The 19,805-nt window shown below is 33.5% G+C and overlaps 1 protein-coding gene across 1 annotated transcript in view; it reads right to left on the bottom strand.

The window, feature by feature from the left end:
* Positions 1–19,805, bottom strand: part of LOC147079602 (uncharacterized) — a 222,328-nt gene that overhangs the window by 136,668 nt on the left and 65,855 nt on the right. Inside the window, exon 3 of the mRNA XM_085942398.1 lies at positions 17,046–17,157. Coding sequence (XP_085798524.1) covers positions 17,046–17,157 — 112 coding nt within the window. The remainder of the gene's footprint in view (positions 1–17,045; positions 17,158–19,805) is intronic.

The following is a 19,805-nucleotide window of genomic DNA, read 5'->3' as shown; positions in this document are numbered from 1 at the left end:
AATTTCACCTTTAATTTAAAATGTGTACACATATTTTTGTTGAAAGATAAATAGTATGGCTAACATCAATACATTATTATAAACATTATTATGGACGCTAAACCAAGAGATGTTACGGAGACTTGAAGCTTTCGAGATGTGGCTGTATAGATGCATCCTCAAAATTTCTTGAACTGACAGGGTGAATGGGAAAGGACCAAGAAGTTCTAGGTAGTATTAAAACCAGGAAACTACAGTACCTCGGCTACATTATGAGAGGACAAAAGTACAGTATTCCCCAACTTATTATTCAAGGAAAGATCAATGGTAAGCGTAGCAGAGGACGGCGCCGCATTTTGTGGCTTAAAAACCTCCGTGATTAGTACGAGTGCAGCTCCACTGAACTATTCCAGGTAGCAGACGACAAAGCTAATATTGCCTTGATGGTGTCCGACCTCCGCTAGGAGATGGCACAATAAGAAGAAGAAGATAAATATTTATTTCTGAAGAAAATCTCACAAATGGAAAATTCACTGTTGGAATATGAATACGTATAATATAACAAAAACAGTAAAACAAAATAGTAATAAGTAGCAGTGTAAACTTAATAATTATAATATATCCTCTTTGACAACAAAAGTCAATACCACCACCTGTCACCTGACCAAGGCTACTAAAAACCATCCACACATTATATATATGGTGGATACAGAATGGTGACATGACTTGGGAAGATAATAAGAAAATAAATAATCTAGGGAAAAAAATTATATTGACTGGTGAAACATTTCACCAAGCATGGATTTATATTTTATGAGTTGTATTGTTTTGTGTAACTACGTCGAAATATATAATACCTATTATATTAATCACTAGGAAGCCGATGTTTGTAATAGGGAATTATTTTTAATTTATCTGTGGAAATACCTGGGTACGTGGGAAAGCCCCAGATATTTAAAAATAATCTGATCTAACTACCTCATTAGCTTGATCAGGGGTTAAAAAATGATTGGCCTTTGTCATGAGAATTATACAACATATTTTAATAGCGTTAAAAATATTTTTAATAGGACAAGAATTTCGAAAAATGTCTAACTCATCGGCTAACAGTCTAAGAGCCGGCTGTCCAGTGAATTCGTCCAAAAATATCAGCCAAATATAATATAAAATATTGGAGTGATCCTGAAATCGATAATTCAATACCTACTTTGATTTAAAATACAAAAGCCGATTGCCAATAAGTAACGCAATTTAGAAAGTGCTTCAGAGACAATTATAAATAAAAGCATTAGCTCACTTCGATACAAGTAGATAGGACTCGTATAGCTTAGTGGCCAGAGCACGCATCTGGGCGCGAATCCTGTTGGATGTCGTATTTTTTTAGTTAGGTTAAATAATACTGGGTAATTATTGAGTTTGGAAGAAAATAAATCATTAAATCGACATTGACTGATTATATTGCAGCACGTTTTTATAAATTAAATAATTAGTATAACACAAATTATGACTTAATAAGTAGAATTGAACAGTAAACATATTATTAAATATATCGATGACCCAATCACATGAACCTTTTTTAACTGCAACCGGTTTCGTCCACCCAGAGGCTAGTCTAGTCAGTACGATAACAATTGCGTTTTATTAAATTAAATCAATAATAGGATTCATTTCCACCATGAATTTACAGTTAACATAATTAATAAAAGAAATATTATATTAAACAGAATTATACGAGTGAACACAGTTTGAAAACCCCTTTTTTTGAGAAAAAAATAGGTTTAATAGTATTATTTCGATCAGGGTTGGCGAACCTTTTTACGTACGTGGGCCAAAATTTCCCTATTATAATTGTTCGACTGTCTGACATACCGAGATTCATGAGAAAAAAATGAAAAACAGTTTTTAAGAATGCTATTGAAAAAGTTTAAAGATTATAATTGAGTTCTTGAGATTCTATTTTCACTGTGTTTCTAGCCGAAGGCTAATCTTTTATTCGTTCAATATTTTTTTCCTTGTTTTCAAAATTTCAAGGAGATCTTGGAAGCATTTTAGCAACGTTCTTTCATATTATTATATTCCCTATCACTAACTAAGCGGTTTTCCGTTTTAAGCGATTATATTTGAGGTAAAATAATAAGCAGCTGTTTATATTTGAATGACTGCCGATAAATTTCACCAAGTTGTCATCATTGTTGGATGAATATTTTTATTTTTAATCTGTCATTTTTGCCTGACTTTCGTTGATTGGTAAAAATAATATTAAAAACCGAAGAAAACATTGCTCTGTCGTCATCATTTTTTAATATTATATACTTACTTATAAGAACATTAATTTATTTGCAAAACTTTCTTGTATATTATTAAATTATTGTAGGTTTTTTTCTCTTTTCAAAATAAAACATTCGCGTGCCATGAAAAATCATCTCGCGTGACACTAGTGTCACAGGTTCGCTATCACTGATCTAGATTCATTCCGCTGTAGGGTTAATGCTTTTAACTTTTGCATTATCTACTTAGTATTAGTATTTTGAGATGTTTAAAAAATACCTAATGATTATTTACCTTTGTATACATAGACCATAATTTCGGAGTATATTTTCGGGGCAAATTTTCATAACAGCTAAATATGGTAAAATAAAAAAATGTATAATCCTCGTCATAGACATTTTCTTTGATCATTGTAAGTGGCAATATGATGCAAATCCTTACTGCTTGCTTATTTTAATAATAATCTAGTTTATATTCTAAATTTAATTAAACGTTAAATTTTTTTTTCTAACAGTGCTTTAATGAATTAAATTTACAGAAAAGATGATCGCATATACATTACAAGTTTTAGGTAGATAGGTAGGAAGGTACCTAATATTGTATTATTAGGTTCCTCCATTTATTCCTTTATTTTTATGGATAGTAATAAATATTTTGTGTAGTTTTCGTATGTTATTTTGTTATGAGGTTTTTTGAGATGAATATGTACGTATATTATGTTATTTAAATATCATAAGCAGGATTATAAAATACCCATACGATGTGTATTTATGAACTGCATTTTGTTTTTATATTACTAAAATGTATTGTCTAAAATAGGTTGTCATTGAAAATAAATGTATTATTATAATTGTCGTTTTATTTATCAATTTTGCTTAGCACTGCATAATATTGTGTTTTATTTTATTATTTAATATTGGTATTGTCTTTTCATCAATGCTTCACTGTGAGTTAATACCGTTAAAGAAATTCATATGTAAGTATTATTATAAAAATATGACTTAGCAAATAGTGAATATTATTAATTACTATAAGGTTACTTTACATATTTATCCATCAACCTACTGAAATATTTACAGCAGATTATTTTCTTAAATTTTTAAAGATATTTTTATTTACCCTAAAATACACTTTAAAATGTTTTGTTTTAATTTAAGAAAAGTCTGAAAGAATATTATTTTCATTCAAACTGGCTCAATTTAACTAATAAACTAGAAACAGACAAAAAAATAAAAAAACACACAATGAAATAAATAACAATAGCTTAAGTGTTTTATGGTTGTATTTTAAATCATATACATTTAATAAACTTTAAAAAAATATGTACCATATACGAATACATATATTTTGGTTACTTACTGTTTTTATTTGGTGTTTTTCCTCGCTTTCTGTAAAGTTGAGTTTCGCATAACATATACTTAATTATCCCCTTTATAGGGACACCTACAGATTCATAAATATAAATAAAAATACGTAAATTTAATTGTGCACATCTTTAAAATTTTTCCATTATTTTTATAAACATCATATATATACTATACTTTAAACAATACGAAAGTTACAAATTCGCTTTGTCAACATAATATCTAATGTAATATGTATATACCTTTCAAGAAGTTTACCTACTTATATTGTTTGTAATTTCATAATCTTCACAATACTTATTTACGGGTTATATACACATATAAAGTTCAATTATAATGACATGAAATCGAGAAAACGCCGAAAGACAATATTTTAACTAACCAATTCATTATTAATATTTGTTGTTTTTAATATGAATAGGTAGGTATACACAAAAATTACTTAATTATGCACATCTTCAATTTCTGGCGAGAAAAGAATTCTTTTCTTTTATAAACAGCATAAAGCATGAATAATAATTATTATCTATCATAATAAAAATATATTAAGCGCAAAATGTATTAGGTACAACCACTAAGTAGATAGAAGCATTTATTAAAGTGTCGTGTCTACTTTCTCTACGAAGTCGTTACGTAGGTCTTTTCCTTTGCGCATTTTATTCAGCGGTGCGGCGTCCAATCTCCCGGCGGCCAGTTGGGCCGGTGTCAAATTAGGCCGGCGCCCGATTGTACCGGCGTCCGATCGTCCCGGAGGCCAATTGGGTCGGTGTCCGATTGTACCGGCGGCCAATAACCGGAGGCCAATCGGCGGAGACCAGTTCGCGGTGCCAAATCGTCCTAGACCCGCATTCCCATCGTCGTACTTGTGTGAACATGGATTTAGTGCTGTAGCAATGTTGCTAACTAAAAGAGAAATCGGCTGCAAGTTACCGAGACTTACGGCTGCTTTTAAGTGAATTCAAGCCTGATATTAACAAACTCGTCGAAATGCATCAGATTCATTCTTCACATTAGATAAGTTTTAAATTCAAAGCCTTCTTTTAATGTTAATAAAATACTTCTAAATATAATTAAGTAAGAGTTTTATTTCCTATCATTGAAACATTCTTTGATCTCAGAAATAAGATATGGGTCACACCCTATTTTTATCCTATCCATATAATAATGCATGCTTAAAAATTATATTTGCAATAACTGTTTTTAAGATAAGCAACAGATGGTAATGTAAAAAGGTAAATTAAAAAATATGGGGGGCACTAGATTTTTTTTAAATCTCAAAGTGGGCGGTGGTCGAAATAAGTTTGAGAACCTGTGGTTTAAATTAAACTATTTACTAACAAACGAATCCTAAAATCCTAGTATTCAAATATTTTCAATCAAGGGATATGATATAAAGAAATCGAGTGAAATTCCGGGATCGCAAACCCCATTTTCAACGGCCGTATTAATTCTCACGCCGGTAATCATTATTATTCATAGGTACATAGGACCTCGAACGTACATAGGTAGGTACGCTAAAAATAAAATGCTATTAGTTACTTATATGCTTTCGGGCGATTTCTTTGGGAACATTGGAACATAAACCGGTAGGTGCGTAAATTATAATCGCTCATGGATAGAATGTTTTAAGAGGAAACTGCACAGGAGAGCATCAAACTTGGCATAGTCGTAGTTTAGACGGAGTAACGCCACGTGCAATAATTATTTATCCCCCAATGAAATGGCGGCCATGCTTCCCAAATTGTCCCCTATAAATATTTTAATATTAAATTTGCAAGTTAGTTGTCAAGTTACTTATATGTTTTTGGAAAAGCTGAATTTAAAAAAAATGCACTAGTCTAAAATATTGTTGGAAAGAAATAGGACGAGATATCGAACATGGCGATCACCATGGCCCCCACATCCTGAAGCGGGCCCCCAGGCTAGGATCTTTGACGGCCCCCCCACCTATTGCTAAAGATAAAGGCAGTGCGACGCTCTACAGTAGCGTTTTTTTCAAAAAATGTACGCAGTGAAATTAATGTGTTTTAGTGTTTTTTGTATATTTGAATTCATCTATTTGAATTATGGAGTTGTCAAGTATTGATACACAATTAAAAATTGTATCGTACAATCACATACTTTTAAGCAGGCGACTTTTTTTACTATTCGAGAGAATTTGTAATGTGTATTTTAAATCACTTTATCAGGTCGATTCGCCACGCCGGGCCATTCCTGAGCTCAGGCCCTCAGGCTAGAGCCCTGTCAGCCCCCCCTTTGTGGGGGCCATGGCGATCACAATATCAGTCTTGTAAAGGTTATAATGAGATACCCAGTGTGTTTTTGGTATTTTTCGGCTGACGTATTTTACAACAATCATCCATTAATTAATAGTTATACATCTTAAAATAAGGAATAGCTCCTAGAGGTGTAGGGCGTAGTGAATGAGACAGAGACTTTTTATAAAACGCTACACTTAAGAAATATTATTATTATATAGTTAAGTAATAAAGTTTTGCCATATTATCATCTTTTTTAGAAAATTCGTGAAAGATAAGCAGGCTATTAGAATGGAAAGATACTGTGACGTAACTTTAGGAGGAGTGTAGTCTATATAATATATTGTAATATATTATGTACCTACTCATATAGTGCACAATCGTTAGGCGGCCCTTGTTACGTAATCCATCGCGTAAGGCGCTGGCATTTTACCCGGAGGCTCCAGGTTCACAATATATGTATTAACACACATAGTACCATTAAGTTTACCTCGCGAAACCATTGGGTTCCGCAGAATACCATTTGGGAAACACTGCTTTAGAGCATCGGATTGCCATTAAGTTAATAGCCAAAGATCGTGACCTACATTACTACACTAGGTACTGTTTCACTACATTACTGTCATTAGGCCACATCGCCTTTTGCAGTGCTAAAAATAATATACATATTATTATATCCTATATAGGTATATAGCAGTAGCGAAATAGTGCACACTAAACTTTGTTAGTTATACTTATTTGTTTTCGTTGAACTAAGAATACAATTTGCAGATGGTGCTGGTTAGTTTTTAAAATTCAATTAAACCGTGTCTAAACCAAACCATAATAGTTAAGCGATGCAATGGGCGATACGACAAAAATAGTGCCCACTTTTTCAGTCATACTTATTTGTTTTCATTGAATTAAGAATAAATATTACAGATGGTGTTGGTTAGTTTTTTTAAATTCACCAAGCCCTGCCTAAAGCAAACCATAATCGATAAAAATATTCTTCTATCTATTAAATATCTAAAATGATTTATGGTTTAATGGCATAATTTTAGATATTTTATAGATAAACGAATATTTTTTGACAATTATCTACTATGACTTGGATTTGGCAGGGTTTAATCGAATTTAAAAAACAAAAAAATACTACGTACACATTGTAGTCCTAATTCAATGAAAACAAATACGTTTGGCTAACAACGTTTAGTGTGAAATATTTATGTCGGATCTTAACAGCCTACCTCCACCCTTTGCCACTGGTATATAGACTATATACTTAGTAGGTACATCTATATTTTTTAAGTTAAAATAATTGGTTGGTTCGCGAGACGACACTTTCCTTCATATTAATTTCGATATTTTTTTGATAGGAGACTACTAAAATGTTCATATTGTCATAATAATATGTGTTGTATAAAACAGTGCTCCGCAACCTTTTCTCACCCACGGCACACCACAAGTAAAAAGTTTATACAATACACCAAAATTACATACATACGCACCTCGTGGCGAAGCTCAAACAATCTAGCCAAAATTTCGCCTTGGGATAGCCAACGTACTTCAGTACAAAACAATAAGGAATATTTTATTATAATCCTGCGCAGAGTATTCCAAAAATTTGCAAATTTAGTGCTCTTGATTTTATAATATTTATGAGAGTGATGCATTCGTTCATCGTTTGTAAGTTGTTCTGTGGCAAGTTTTGCTTGGCGATGCATGCAGCAGTGTGTAATTATTTTGTATTGTCAGACGAGACAAAACCATTGATATACTACTAGATGAGGAGTTCCCAATCCCATACAAGTGTCATTTTAAAAATGTACCACAAAAGAAGATATTACGAATATCGTCTAATAATATTTCCTTGTAGGTATAATGCGTTAAGACCGTTAACATGGATTCCCAAATTTCACCCGTATTGTCCTGGCTGTAAAACTAAATTTGCGTTCTTGGAATAGTGACCCTAACCCAAAGCTTGCAAGCTACCAAAAATTCATGTCTGAGCGGACAGAGCAAATCGTCATGCGCTGACTATTAGTTAGAGTAAGATGCAAGCTAGATCGGGCTTACTCATAATTATTGCCAGGTCGTTTTCAAGACAAATATTAAGTGAGCTTATATCGAGTTAAGTCCGCTGATATTAAAACAGTAAGTTTTAACACTGGCCGAGTCGCTGAAAATCGGGCGTCATTTTAAGAAGCATATGGTTCATCCAGTAGTATATCAATGGACAAAACCCATATTTCCCATCCGTGCAAACCACAGAACAGATAATAAATAGAATACCGATACGCTATATTCAATACACCGCATGGTGAAGCAGGTTTTTGAATGTGTGGGTGTCCTACGAAAATGAAGCACACATTATGCACGTGCAATAGTGTGTGTAATACACCAACATTAAATGAGCGTAAATGCATAAACCGAGGCAGTTTTCAGTATTAGACGTAAAACGTATTCTAGACACGTGTGTAAGTTTAACCCGGATTCTTCCTTACTCGAGTCGGTTATACCTGCTATCGCCTTACCCGTTGTGTATTTCAGTTCCCATTATTTCTGAGTTCCCTGGTGCAAACACTAATGCAATTAGGTAGGGACCTACTCCATTAAATTCAACTTTTGAAGAAATCATCCGTTACTCGGAAAGTTTCCTACAAACTGCCTGCAAAGAAATAATTTTCTTTTATGGAGACCTCGTCACAACGAAACGTATAATAATTATTATTGGTTGGGCTCTGCTTTTAATATCTGTTCAGTGTTGCCAACCGTACTATAATTATAGTATTTGTACTATAATTTTGGTCCGCATACTATGTACGATATTAAATAGGTATAGTAGGTACGCCCAAAATACTATAATTTTGAATATCGGAAAAAAATATGTAAAAAGTACTTTAATTTCGCAATATAAGAAGATTTGAAAAAAAATGCTCGAAAAACGTAAAAAAATCCCTTGACTTTGGTTTTAAATGAAATTTCTTGATTTCTTCGGTAAGCATTTTTGGTCGGAAGAGGAACCTAAATAAAAAGGGGTCTCGCAGTTTCTCAAATTCTCCGTACGACTTCTTAGTACGACAACATCTTCTTAGCTACATGAAGGAGGGCGCTGTTGTCGACTAAATGGGAGGAGCGTGTTAGTTTATAATGGAAGTGTGGTTAAAAATGGGAGGAGCATGTTAGTTCACAGTTTTAACACGTAGCCAAGAAATTAAAAAATAATTAAATTCACTTACTTTATGATATTTAAATTTAAATACGAAACTTGTTGGTTTTGTGATAAAAAATAATATTAATGACGTGTCGTAACCTCCGTTTAATCCTACGGTGCTGACAACATTTACATTCTACAAGTTCAAACACTGTTATTCCATTTGACCGTCTGAGGTAGGTGAGAACTAGGGATGTAACAAAAAAATCTAGTTCACTTATTTGTGTATAATACGTAAAAATAGGTAAATAATATGCTAATATTTTTTGAAAATTATCGAGCGCTCCGGTCCGTAAAATTTTCCATTTCGAATGCTGACTGCGCAGCGCACCGGTATAAAACATCGTTCAATTTTTTTAGTACGGTCTCTCCTATAAAATACAGTGAGTTGGCCGATCGTAACGTCAGCCGAATGTGTTGATGGAGTCTTGTCCACTACTTACAAGATGGCCCAACACCGCAAGTACATCAGGACATAGAAGTACACAAACAATCCAGTAAACTTCTCAACTTTCCCAAACTTTCGACATCTGTGTATCCCTTCTATAATTTTCGTAACACTGAGTACCTACCTCTCGTTAAAAATATATTTATTTTTTCCTTTTTTAGTCCATAAATAAAATAATAATAAACGAAAAATAAAATTCATTCATAATAAAATATTAATAAAATAAATAAAAGTAAGGTATACCTTCCTACCTATTATAAATAACATTCATTATAATCAATGAGAAGAATGAAATTGTTTATGTTGACTTATAATTTGGTTCCCTGGTTGTTAATTTTAATCTGAGATGCGTTTCCACATCCAAAAGCCTGTTCCTTTTTATGACTTAATGTCTACAAATGCTGAAAAAGCAACTTAACATAGATATGAAATTGGAAAAGGCAAGATGTATTTCAGGACTTTATCTGTTAAAACTATATACCTGCACACGTTGCATTCGCAACCAGAATGATGTTAAAGTAGGTACACTCCTTATATTTATTTTTCAAGAATTCGTCTGAAGCTAATTCTAACAATTAATTGCTCTTCTTCCGCATGCGATAAACCTTCTAGCATGGAGCGCAGCCAAAGCCCGGTGCAGCGCGTACCCCCACCAAACTCTTCCTGTACCACACTTTAGGAACACTGAGTAAAGTAAAGGAACCGGATACTTAGGAAATTTCCCTCCTCAAACTTCCTATGAATTCAAAGAAGCCTGTAGCATCGCTATCTCACACATACCTATTATGAATCTACATTATATCAGAATAAACTTCTACATATAAGACTTTTTTTTGTAAATCTAGAATAGATAATTCTAACGGTAATATTAATTTTTCGTATACGTACAGACTTCAAGGTAACTGAACAAGCCGCAGCTGATATGAGAGTCTTGCAAAATAGACTATGATGAGCAGGCACAAGCATGGTTAGCCGATGTGACTCCAAACGCTGACAAACTGAGAACGCACGCGTTGAACGAGCAGCACCGCAAGGAAGAAAAAGAGGTGATATTGAAAATTGTTTACTATTATTTACAATATTAGTAGAGTAGTCACTTTTCGGCATGGCCCCCACATCCTGAAGCGGGCCCTCAGGCTAGGATCTTTGGCAGGCCCCCTACCTATCGCTAAGGTTATATTAATTATAATAAGTTAAAAATTAGCGTTTTTCAAATTGTGTTTTAGGACAAATTAGGGTACATTCAGCGTATTACTAGCGATTTTTTGTATTTTTAATACATCTACTGTAACTATGGAAGTGTCGACTATCGACACATAATAATAAGAAATTACATTGCACAATCACATAATAAAATTTAAAATGATAACGGTCATAAAGTATAATAGCGCCGCGGGCGACTATTTTACGATTAATGCAAAATTATGTTGTGTGTTTATCTCATTTATCTGGTCAACCCGCCACGCCGGGCCCCTCCAGAGCCCGGGCCCCCAGGCTAAAGCCCTGTCAGCCCCCCCTTGTGGGGGCCATGCTTTACGGTATTGAGACTTTGAGGCTCTAGCCTGGGGGCCCGGGCTCAGGAAGGGCCCGGCGTGGCGAGTCGGCCAGATAAGTGATATAAACACACATCACAAACTCTATCTAACAGTAATAAAAAAGTCGCCTGCAGCGCTATTTCTCTTCGATAATGTTATTATTTAAAATTATGTGGTTGTACGACACAATTTTCAATTGTGTATCGATACTCGAAAACTCCATAATTCAAATGGATGTATTAAAATATACAACAATACACTAAAATATAAACATTAATTTTACCGCGTACACCATTTGAAAAACGCTACTGTACACTGCCATTATCTATAGCGATAGGTAGGGGGGGCCGCCAAAAATCCTAGCCGGGGGCCCGGTTCAGGATGTGGGGGCCATGGGTATACCTAAACTGAACATTGATACCGAATACATTTTTTTTTTAAATCTTACCACACGCTTTATACACATATAGAGTTATAGGGTTAACAAGCCGTGTCCGGAAATTTGTAAGTATGCAATTGGACGTATCACAGTTCATTGTGAGCTGTTGTATTGGAAATATAAATGTGTGTAGTATTGAAATCAAATGCTTTTCTAATACATAATACACTTAAAAATACGTATAAATACGTAAATAAAAACTACCGATATCGGTACAAAAAACAGAAGAAAATAGGTTCCTAAGTAAATTAAAAATACATTCATAACAAATACCTATAAGGCTATAAGTACTTATTTTTATAAATTTCTGAATGATATAAAAGTAGGTAAGCAAGTAGGTGCTCGTAAGTATCAAGTCATACCTACGAAATATATGATAATAAGTAATGACAACGTTATTATCAGATGTTTGACACCAATCAATAATAATGTCCTTATTGAATCTAATAAAATTGAAACCTTATTGTCTACAATGAATGATCCACGAAAACTCGTTATTTTCTATCTCAATGCTATACGGCCACATATTTCAGGTAATACAGCTATAAGTACCTGCCCACAACATAGCTTGTCACTTCGAACTTCAAACGGTAATATCAATAATTATTCAACAGAAAAATTAAAAACGTTGTAAGTATATAAAAAGTTCTTTTCATCTTGTACTTAATTATTATTAACTAGAAACAATGTTTCAATATTATTTTTCCCATGATAAGTTCTTTCGGTTCTTGTCCATTTAGTGGAAGCCAGCGGCAAACAAATTTTGAAAATAGCCGATATACTGAATTATCTGTTGGGTTAAGCTAGGAGCTAGAGCTAGGTTATCATTCTTAAATTCATGAATTTTGCTGAAATCGGCTATGAAAAATGCCACTGTTTCCGCCAGCTTCCAATAAACAGACTTGTACCGTACCGTTCTTTCGAAAATCATATTTTTATTTATATTATGTAGGTACGTAGATATACTTTGTTGCTATTGTTGTATTGTATTTTATATGTAATCTTAAAAAAACATTGATTTCCCTAATGAATAAGAACGTGTAAGTATAAGTTCGACTATTTTTGTTAGTTATATCGAACGATATTTTGTATTGAGATTAAATTAGGTGCTGTTTATTTATTGCAAAATGGAGTTTCCTGCTGGAGGGTTAAAACACAAGCCGTGCCTCGCCTTTGATTTAAACACTTTTATTCGACTATCAAAATATCATTCAGCAGAACGACAATAGTTCTCGATTATTTTTAGATTCGCAGCTGGTTCAATTCACCAGCAATTTCATTCATTAATCATTAGGTCCATTACTATTATTTTCACAGTACCACGTAAAACACTTTCAGAGCTATAACTAAATATTTCATTTTGAAGCAACATACCCTCCATCGTTTTTATTACTATTCATCACCAGTTAAGATGTAATCCCAACGCCTTTCTCTTCTACTCGAATAATTAATGATCGTACATATCCAATAATTTGATAGTGTCTAGGTTCAATGATACATAAATATGATATCCAAATATAATATTCCAACCGAATCTTTAATTGGCTGCAGTAAAAAAGGCCTTGACAGAAAGAACCTGAGGGGCCAAATATAATTTGCAAAAAAAAATTAAAAAACTACGACATCTCTAAAAATAAATATCAGTTATAATAACACTTGACAAAATTCAACGTAAATCGATGGTAAAATCATTAACTAATATGGTAAAATGTTTTAGGATCATAAAATATTTCAATTTCTAGTAATTTCAAGTAATTTGAAATGGTTTGTTTGACTGAAAACGTGTAAGATTATCTTATCAACTGAGTCTTCAATAAATTATCTTCGAACTCTTCACTTAGAAACCGCAAGTCAATAAATTGACAAGACAAACAACAAATATCACGCAAAATTGTAAAAAAAATAATAATACCTACACAGGTAGGTACTTACTACATTTTTTTTTGCTAAACTTATAATTAGGTAATCATTATGTGAAAAGTATTTTGGTTTTTTATTTAATTTATCCAACACGCGATTGACTCATTTTTTTCACACAATTTGACACACTTGTAGAAAAATTGTAGCCACCACCAGCAAAGACACTTTTATCAACGGTTTTGTTGACTCGCCAAACCTACTCGAAAGGGTGGGTTTCCACTATCCGTTCAATAATGCTATTACTTACTTAAAATTATATGGTTGTATGATAAAAATTTTATTGTGTATCGACACTCGACAATTCCTAAATTCAAATAGATGTAAGTATTAAAATATAAGTACAACACAAAACACTAAATATACACATTAATTTTACCGCGTACACCATTTGTAAAAGGCTACTGTAGAGCATCACACTGCCTTTATCTTTAGAGATAGGTAAGGGGGCCCACCAAAGATCCCAGCATGGGGCCCGGTTCAGGATGTGGGGGCCATGAGCTGAGGTATAGCCTTAATGTTTAATTCGCGCCTCTCACACGGCAACAATTCCCGAATATATTGTAATCATTTTTTTTCTATTTTGTCAAGCTGTTTTCGTTGACATAAGTAGGTAATACATTTCCATAATAATAATATGCAATAAAATGGCTTGTAATCGTATAGTTTCGATTTCGTTCTTCATTAATCTATGGCAGAATCACTAAATTTATTTATATTAGGTGCCCACGTATTTCAAAGCCTTAATCGTTTCCAGAAATTTCGAATATGTACATACTTCGTTTATTAGGCTACATTTAATAACAAAGGATGCATTTAATATTTTTCCAAGAACAAACTTCATGGTCGTCTAAGTAAGACCGCCAAGCACCGAGCGTTGACTCCTAATTTTGACATCGATATTTTTTTATTTTATTAAACCGCGCGTGGTTATTAATTTATTGCTTCCTCTAAAATTAACTGAATAACAACTAAAATCAATATAATGTAAATACGTTACACCCATGTATATAATAATAATAAGTATCAGAACAATGCCTTCCAAAATGCGGTGCCGGTGGCATTATTGAGAACTGGTGGTACCAGTGGTGTTCATTGATGGTAGGTATGTGAACTCAATAGTGAAAAGTAAATGTTGGAAATCCTCTAGGACAGTGGTCGGCAAACCGCGGCTCGAGAGCCACGTGTGGCTCTTTGGCCCCTTGAGTGGGGCTCTGCCACAAATGCTCCCTGCCCTATTTGACATGGCTACAAAGAAGAAGCAAACAAAAACGGAAGACGAAACCCGTGAATTTAAAGTTGAATGGACCGAGACTTTCGCGTTTATTCAAAACTTAAATGGCCTACCGACCTGTATTATTTGTCGGGAAAAATTGGCGCATAACGAGAAGTCAAATTTGGAGAGACACTTTACAACTAAACACGCCCTGTCACATCATTTAGCATTAAATATCCTGTCGGTGATGCAAGGAAGGGAAGCAGTTGAGGAATTTTAGAATAGTCAAGAAAAATCAAGTTCTGTTTTTAATTACTGAATACAATCTTCCAACAATGTTAATATTGCAAGTTTTGTGGTAAGTAAAGAGATTTCAATGAGAGGAAATCAAGAGTAAATTAAGAAGTCGCCTTATTAATGGGAACCTGGAATCGTGCTTAATATTAAAAACAACAAGATGAAAACTTGACTTCCCAAACTTTCTAAGGGAGACGCAAATATAGAAATCGGGAGCATCAGTTGTTTGTTATCCCGAAGAGCAGAACTAACCTGCCATTGGTGATGCCAATTGGGAGGGCAATAACTCTGTTCAACCAAATCACTTCGGATGTTGGTATATTCCATCTACATGACGATGAGTATAGGTTGACGTTGTTTTATAAATTCTTAAAATAGGGTCTGCTTAACTCATCCGCGTGTACTTCCTTGTACCTATATAATTAATATTTTTTGTATTTACACATATCTACTGTTTAATAACTTAATACTGATCTATCTCTTTTTTATGTAATACTGTTTTAATAATATTTCTTTGTTTGTAAATTATGTATCATGTTGTGAACGTCTTAAACTTATATTATGTAATGTCCACAATATATAAAATACATTTTAATTGAAATTTATATTTTTATCTGTTTCATTATATTGAAAAATATTTTCAGATAATATTTAAAACTTCGTTAATACATGGCTAATGACTAGGAATGGTTCAAAAATATAATTAATATTCATCTGAGAAGTATATACTTCTGCAATTTCTCTGTCTAAATTAGTGATGCACAAACCGCGGCCCAAAATAACAATTAGGTATAATACTTCATCAGCAAAGTTTACATTGAATACGAAAAAATTCTGATTTTGTTATACCTATCTACTAATAGGAGTTATAGGTAGGTATGTACTAAGTTATATTGTGCAAAAACATTATAGATACTTATACGTTAATGCAGAGTGGAAAGTGATTGGAGTAACTGAAATATAACTATTAAATTAAAAATAATAAAATTGTATGTCTCGTCTAGTACAATATATCAATATTTTCAACACTTTTACATACTGCATGCGCCCTATATATTATACCCTAATATGGTTGGACGTCCCTGGCATCGAGAGAGTAAAGTATTGACGTGTTATGTTATTAATAATATTTTGTTTTAGTTCAGATTGTTTTATTTTGTTTTAGTTCAGATTGTTTAATTTTGTTTTTGTCTGGCTTAAGACCGATGAATGGTCTTTTGGTTCGACAAGGATCATGCCTCGACAAGTTTTTAGCATACGAATTCTTTCTCCGGATAATAAATCATAGATTGTAACACAACAATAACACAATTCAGTTACTTTACATTTTAAAGAAAGCAACACAAAGATAAGAAACCGTAACTTTAAGCTTACTTTGAACCTAGTTGACATAAGCTTGATACCTATATTAAAATAATGACCTGAATGCCTTTTTCGGATATGCCACCACCGTTTCAAATATGTTTAGGCCACACTATCAATGGGGGGGGGGGGGGGCAGGAAGGGCGGTTTGCTTCGGGACTCACAATTTGAAGGGCCCTAATAATATGGGTCATCGACTGGAGAGAGAGACAGGGAGCAAAGATTCCTGAAGGATGGTTGTGCAGTCAGACATGGATCCGTAGCACCAGTGTAAGTAAGCACGATTAGTTTTCTATGTCGATGTACTAGAAGCAATACTATTGTAAAAGTTATTTTGATTGAAATAATAATTACATAGGTACCTACATCGTCTGTGTCTATTTTTCATTTATATTTTACCAAAATACCAAGTATGGTTGGTTACCAACGAATTGTATCTAATCTTCTATCTTGGCAGGTGCCTAACCTAACTACATGTTTTTTTTTTGACCATGTCCGATCCTAATAGAATCATATTATTATGGGCCTCCACAGAGTAGAGGTTTGTATTAACAGATTTTGTTTTTTACGAAAAATAGATGTCAGCCATTTGCTCAACCTATTAGGTCCATACCCTGACTCACATAAATTGAAAAACGATACGTGTACTTGCTAGACCCAGGATTCGAACCTGGGACCCACGGCGTTATAGCCCAACGCTTAAGTAGCGCGGCCACATGTTAAACATATTACCTTCATATTATTAAACATCAATTGTCATAATTACCAGGGTTTATTATAATACTAGGATGGTTCATGTTGGAGCTCATGATGTCATAATGACCACTGTTGCACGATGGCAGGTTGTCAGGATGAACACTTTCCTGGGTAGTGGTGCTCTGAAACAAAAATAGAAAAGGTACGGAATTAGCTCTTTGCAAATAAACTGCCCGAAGTCACAATAATTCGATATAAACGGAGAGAATAACCCGTCGAATATTGTCATCATGAATACAAATTTTTATTGTTTTGGATTATTTTCAGTATGAACATAGACAGGCATTGTCAATATATTGTTTTATGAAACGAATAAGCTTTTAATATTACGACGCGGAATTATATTTTGACGTACTTACTTATATCACTGATGAAACAGGGATGTACGAGCGGGGCAATTTTTGTAGAGGCTCAGAGGTTTCGTTGAATGTGCAAGACTTTCGTATTATCTTTAAAAAAAATTATCGGCAGACTACACTGAAGTACCATAGGTATATTTTTTTTATTGAAAACTCCGCCTGGCACCCAAATTAAGAATATATAAATAATAAAACTACGATAATATAAAAAAAACCATTTCGTGGGCGTACAGGTAGAAGTCACTAACTCCAGTTTTGACGAAATTGAGATTTTAATGTCATTATATAGAAAAAGTAATGCTGCTTGACTGGCATAAGTAACGATTTAAGATTATTGAACATATAAAAAATAAAAGTAATGAAGAACTTAAAAACAAAGATTTTACAACCATTTTAAGAACACAAAAAACACAAAACATTGATTATCTCAGAACTGTGTAGGTATTTGGAGTTAGTGACTTCTGCCTGTACGCCCACGATTTGATTATAATACCGGATAGGTAAATTTAAAAAAAACATAGTAAAATTATAATATTTAAATATTAATTCAGTGGTTTCCAAAGTATATGTTACTACCCCCCTTTTAAAAATCTAATCTTGGCGCATCCCCCCTCTTTATTTAATAAAGTGGTACAAACACGTTTTTAAATGGTAAAGCATATACCTAGTACTTAAGTCATGGCCCCTACATCCTAAAACGGGCCCCCAGGCCAGGATCTTTGGCGCCCCCCCTACCTATCGCTAAGTTTAATGTGTGACGCACAACAGAAGCGTTTTCAAAATGGTGTTAAAGGTTAAAAGTAAGGGCCTTCGGTTTATTTTTAGGGATTTTCGTAGTTTTAATACATCTACATGAATTATGTAGTTGTCAAGTATCAACACAAAACAATCAAAATGCATCTAACGACCTCATTTTTGGTTTCATGTAAAATTCTTTCTTGTGGAGCAAATTTGTGATGTGTGTTTATCTTAAATATGTGACTGACCCGCCACGCCGGACCCTCCCCGAGACCGGGCCCCTAGGCTAGAGCCCTGTCAGCCCCCCCTTGTGGGGGTCATGACTAAAGTATATTAATACAAAAAAATGAGAAAAGCGTAATTTACAGGATAATAATAAGGTTTTACTATATTATATAAGTTATATGTATATATTAATTTTTAAATGAATTTGATTTTAATGCGATGGATGTGCTTGTTTATTAGTACACAGTTTATCAAATTTAGTTTTCATTGAGAAGTTGAGGAGAGTGCTACTCGTAGCTCATTTTCTACTACTAAACGGGTTCAATATTTGGATTTCATTTCAGATAATGCAGAAAATAAAGTTTCCCATAAATATAATGATACGAATGGCAGCAGTAGTACTTGCATCGCTTTGTTTGACAAAGTATTATATCCTTCACTTCGATTCAACCAAAATTGAAATAGGGTTCATTATGAAATTATTGTTTCAATGAAGTTTGCATGATAATTCTATCAATTTTTCTCTTTTCAGTGGTCAATAAAAGTTCATTGTATTTTTCATCAAGAAACGGATTCTGTAGTATGCCGTTTAATGAACTAGGTATGTACTCAGGGCTCGAAATGGTCCGGAGCGCACCGGAGCGCCGTTCCGGTTCGTGGAATCTGTAAAGTTATCGCTCCGTCTCGTGGTTAAAATATTTTGACCGTCTGAGCTAGATACCTATGCCATATAGCAAAAAACCTAGCACATTTATGTTTATAAAATACCCATTAAATTTGATAACCATGTTAATATCCTCAGAAAATTTTCGAGCGCTCCGGTTCGTAAACTTTTCCATTTCGAGCGCTATCGTACTTACTTATGTATGTGTCACACCGAATGTGCGAAATTGACTATTTCATGAAATGTGCAAAATTTTGGCTAATTCATGTAAAAGCCAAGCCTGTTGTCTTATTCATGAATTAGGTAAATTTTCTGCTGAGTACATGAATTCGTCAGGGTATGGAATTCTTGAACTGTCAACATGACAGAAGAAGAAGTAAATTTAATACGGATGGTTTTATTAGTTATAATTGGACATAATATAATATTATTATTATTAGGTTAGGTTAGGTTTTGTAATTCTGAATTAAATTATTCAACTGAATGTCCATTTTGAGGTTAGCTATCAAGTGTCAACAAACTATCACAAACATTCAATCGACCATTGCACGTTTGATACACAAGCACGAATCAAATCGCGAAAATACGTTTCAATAAAATTCTTCCGTTATCATATTATAGTTCTAGATTTTTTTGCGCATAGTAAATGGATATGAACGTCATTGTAGTTATTGATTGGTATATTTTTATATTATAATCAATGACATTTGACACATTTGTTTAGTTTGATTAGTTGCAAAAAACACCACCGGAGCGCGATCATCTATTTTGACCATAGATAATA

The sequence above is a fragment of the Rhyacophila brunnea genome, unplaced genomic scaffold, assembly GCF_057557595.1.
Source record: "Rhyacophila brunnea isolate RB1 unplaced genomic scaffold, BYU_Rbru_1.0 scaffold_1, whole genome shotgun sequence".
NCBI classification, from domain to species: Eukaryota; Metazoa; Arthropoda; class Insecta; order Trichoptera; family Rhyacophilidae; genus Rhyacophila; species Rhyacophila brunnea.
This window is presented reverse-complemented; position numbering and strand designations above follow the sequence as displayed.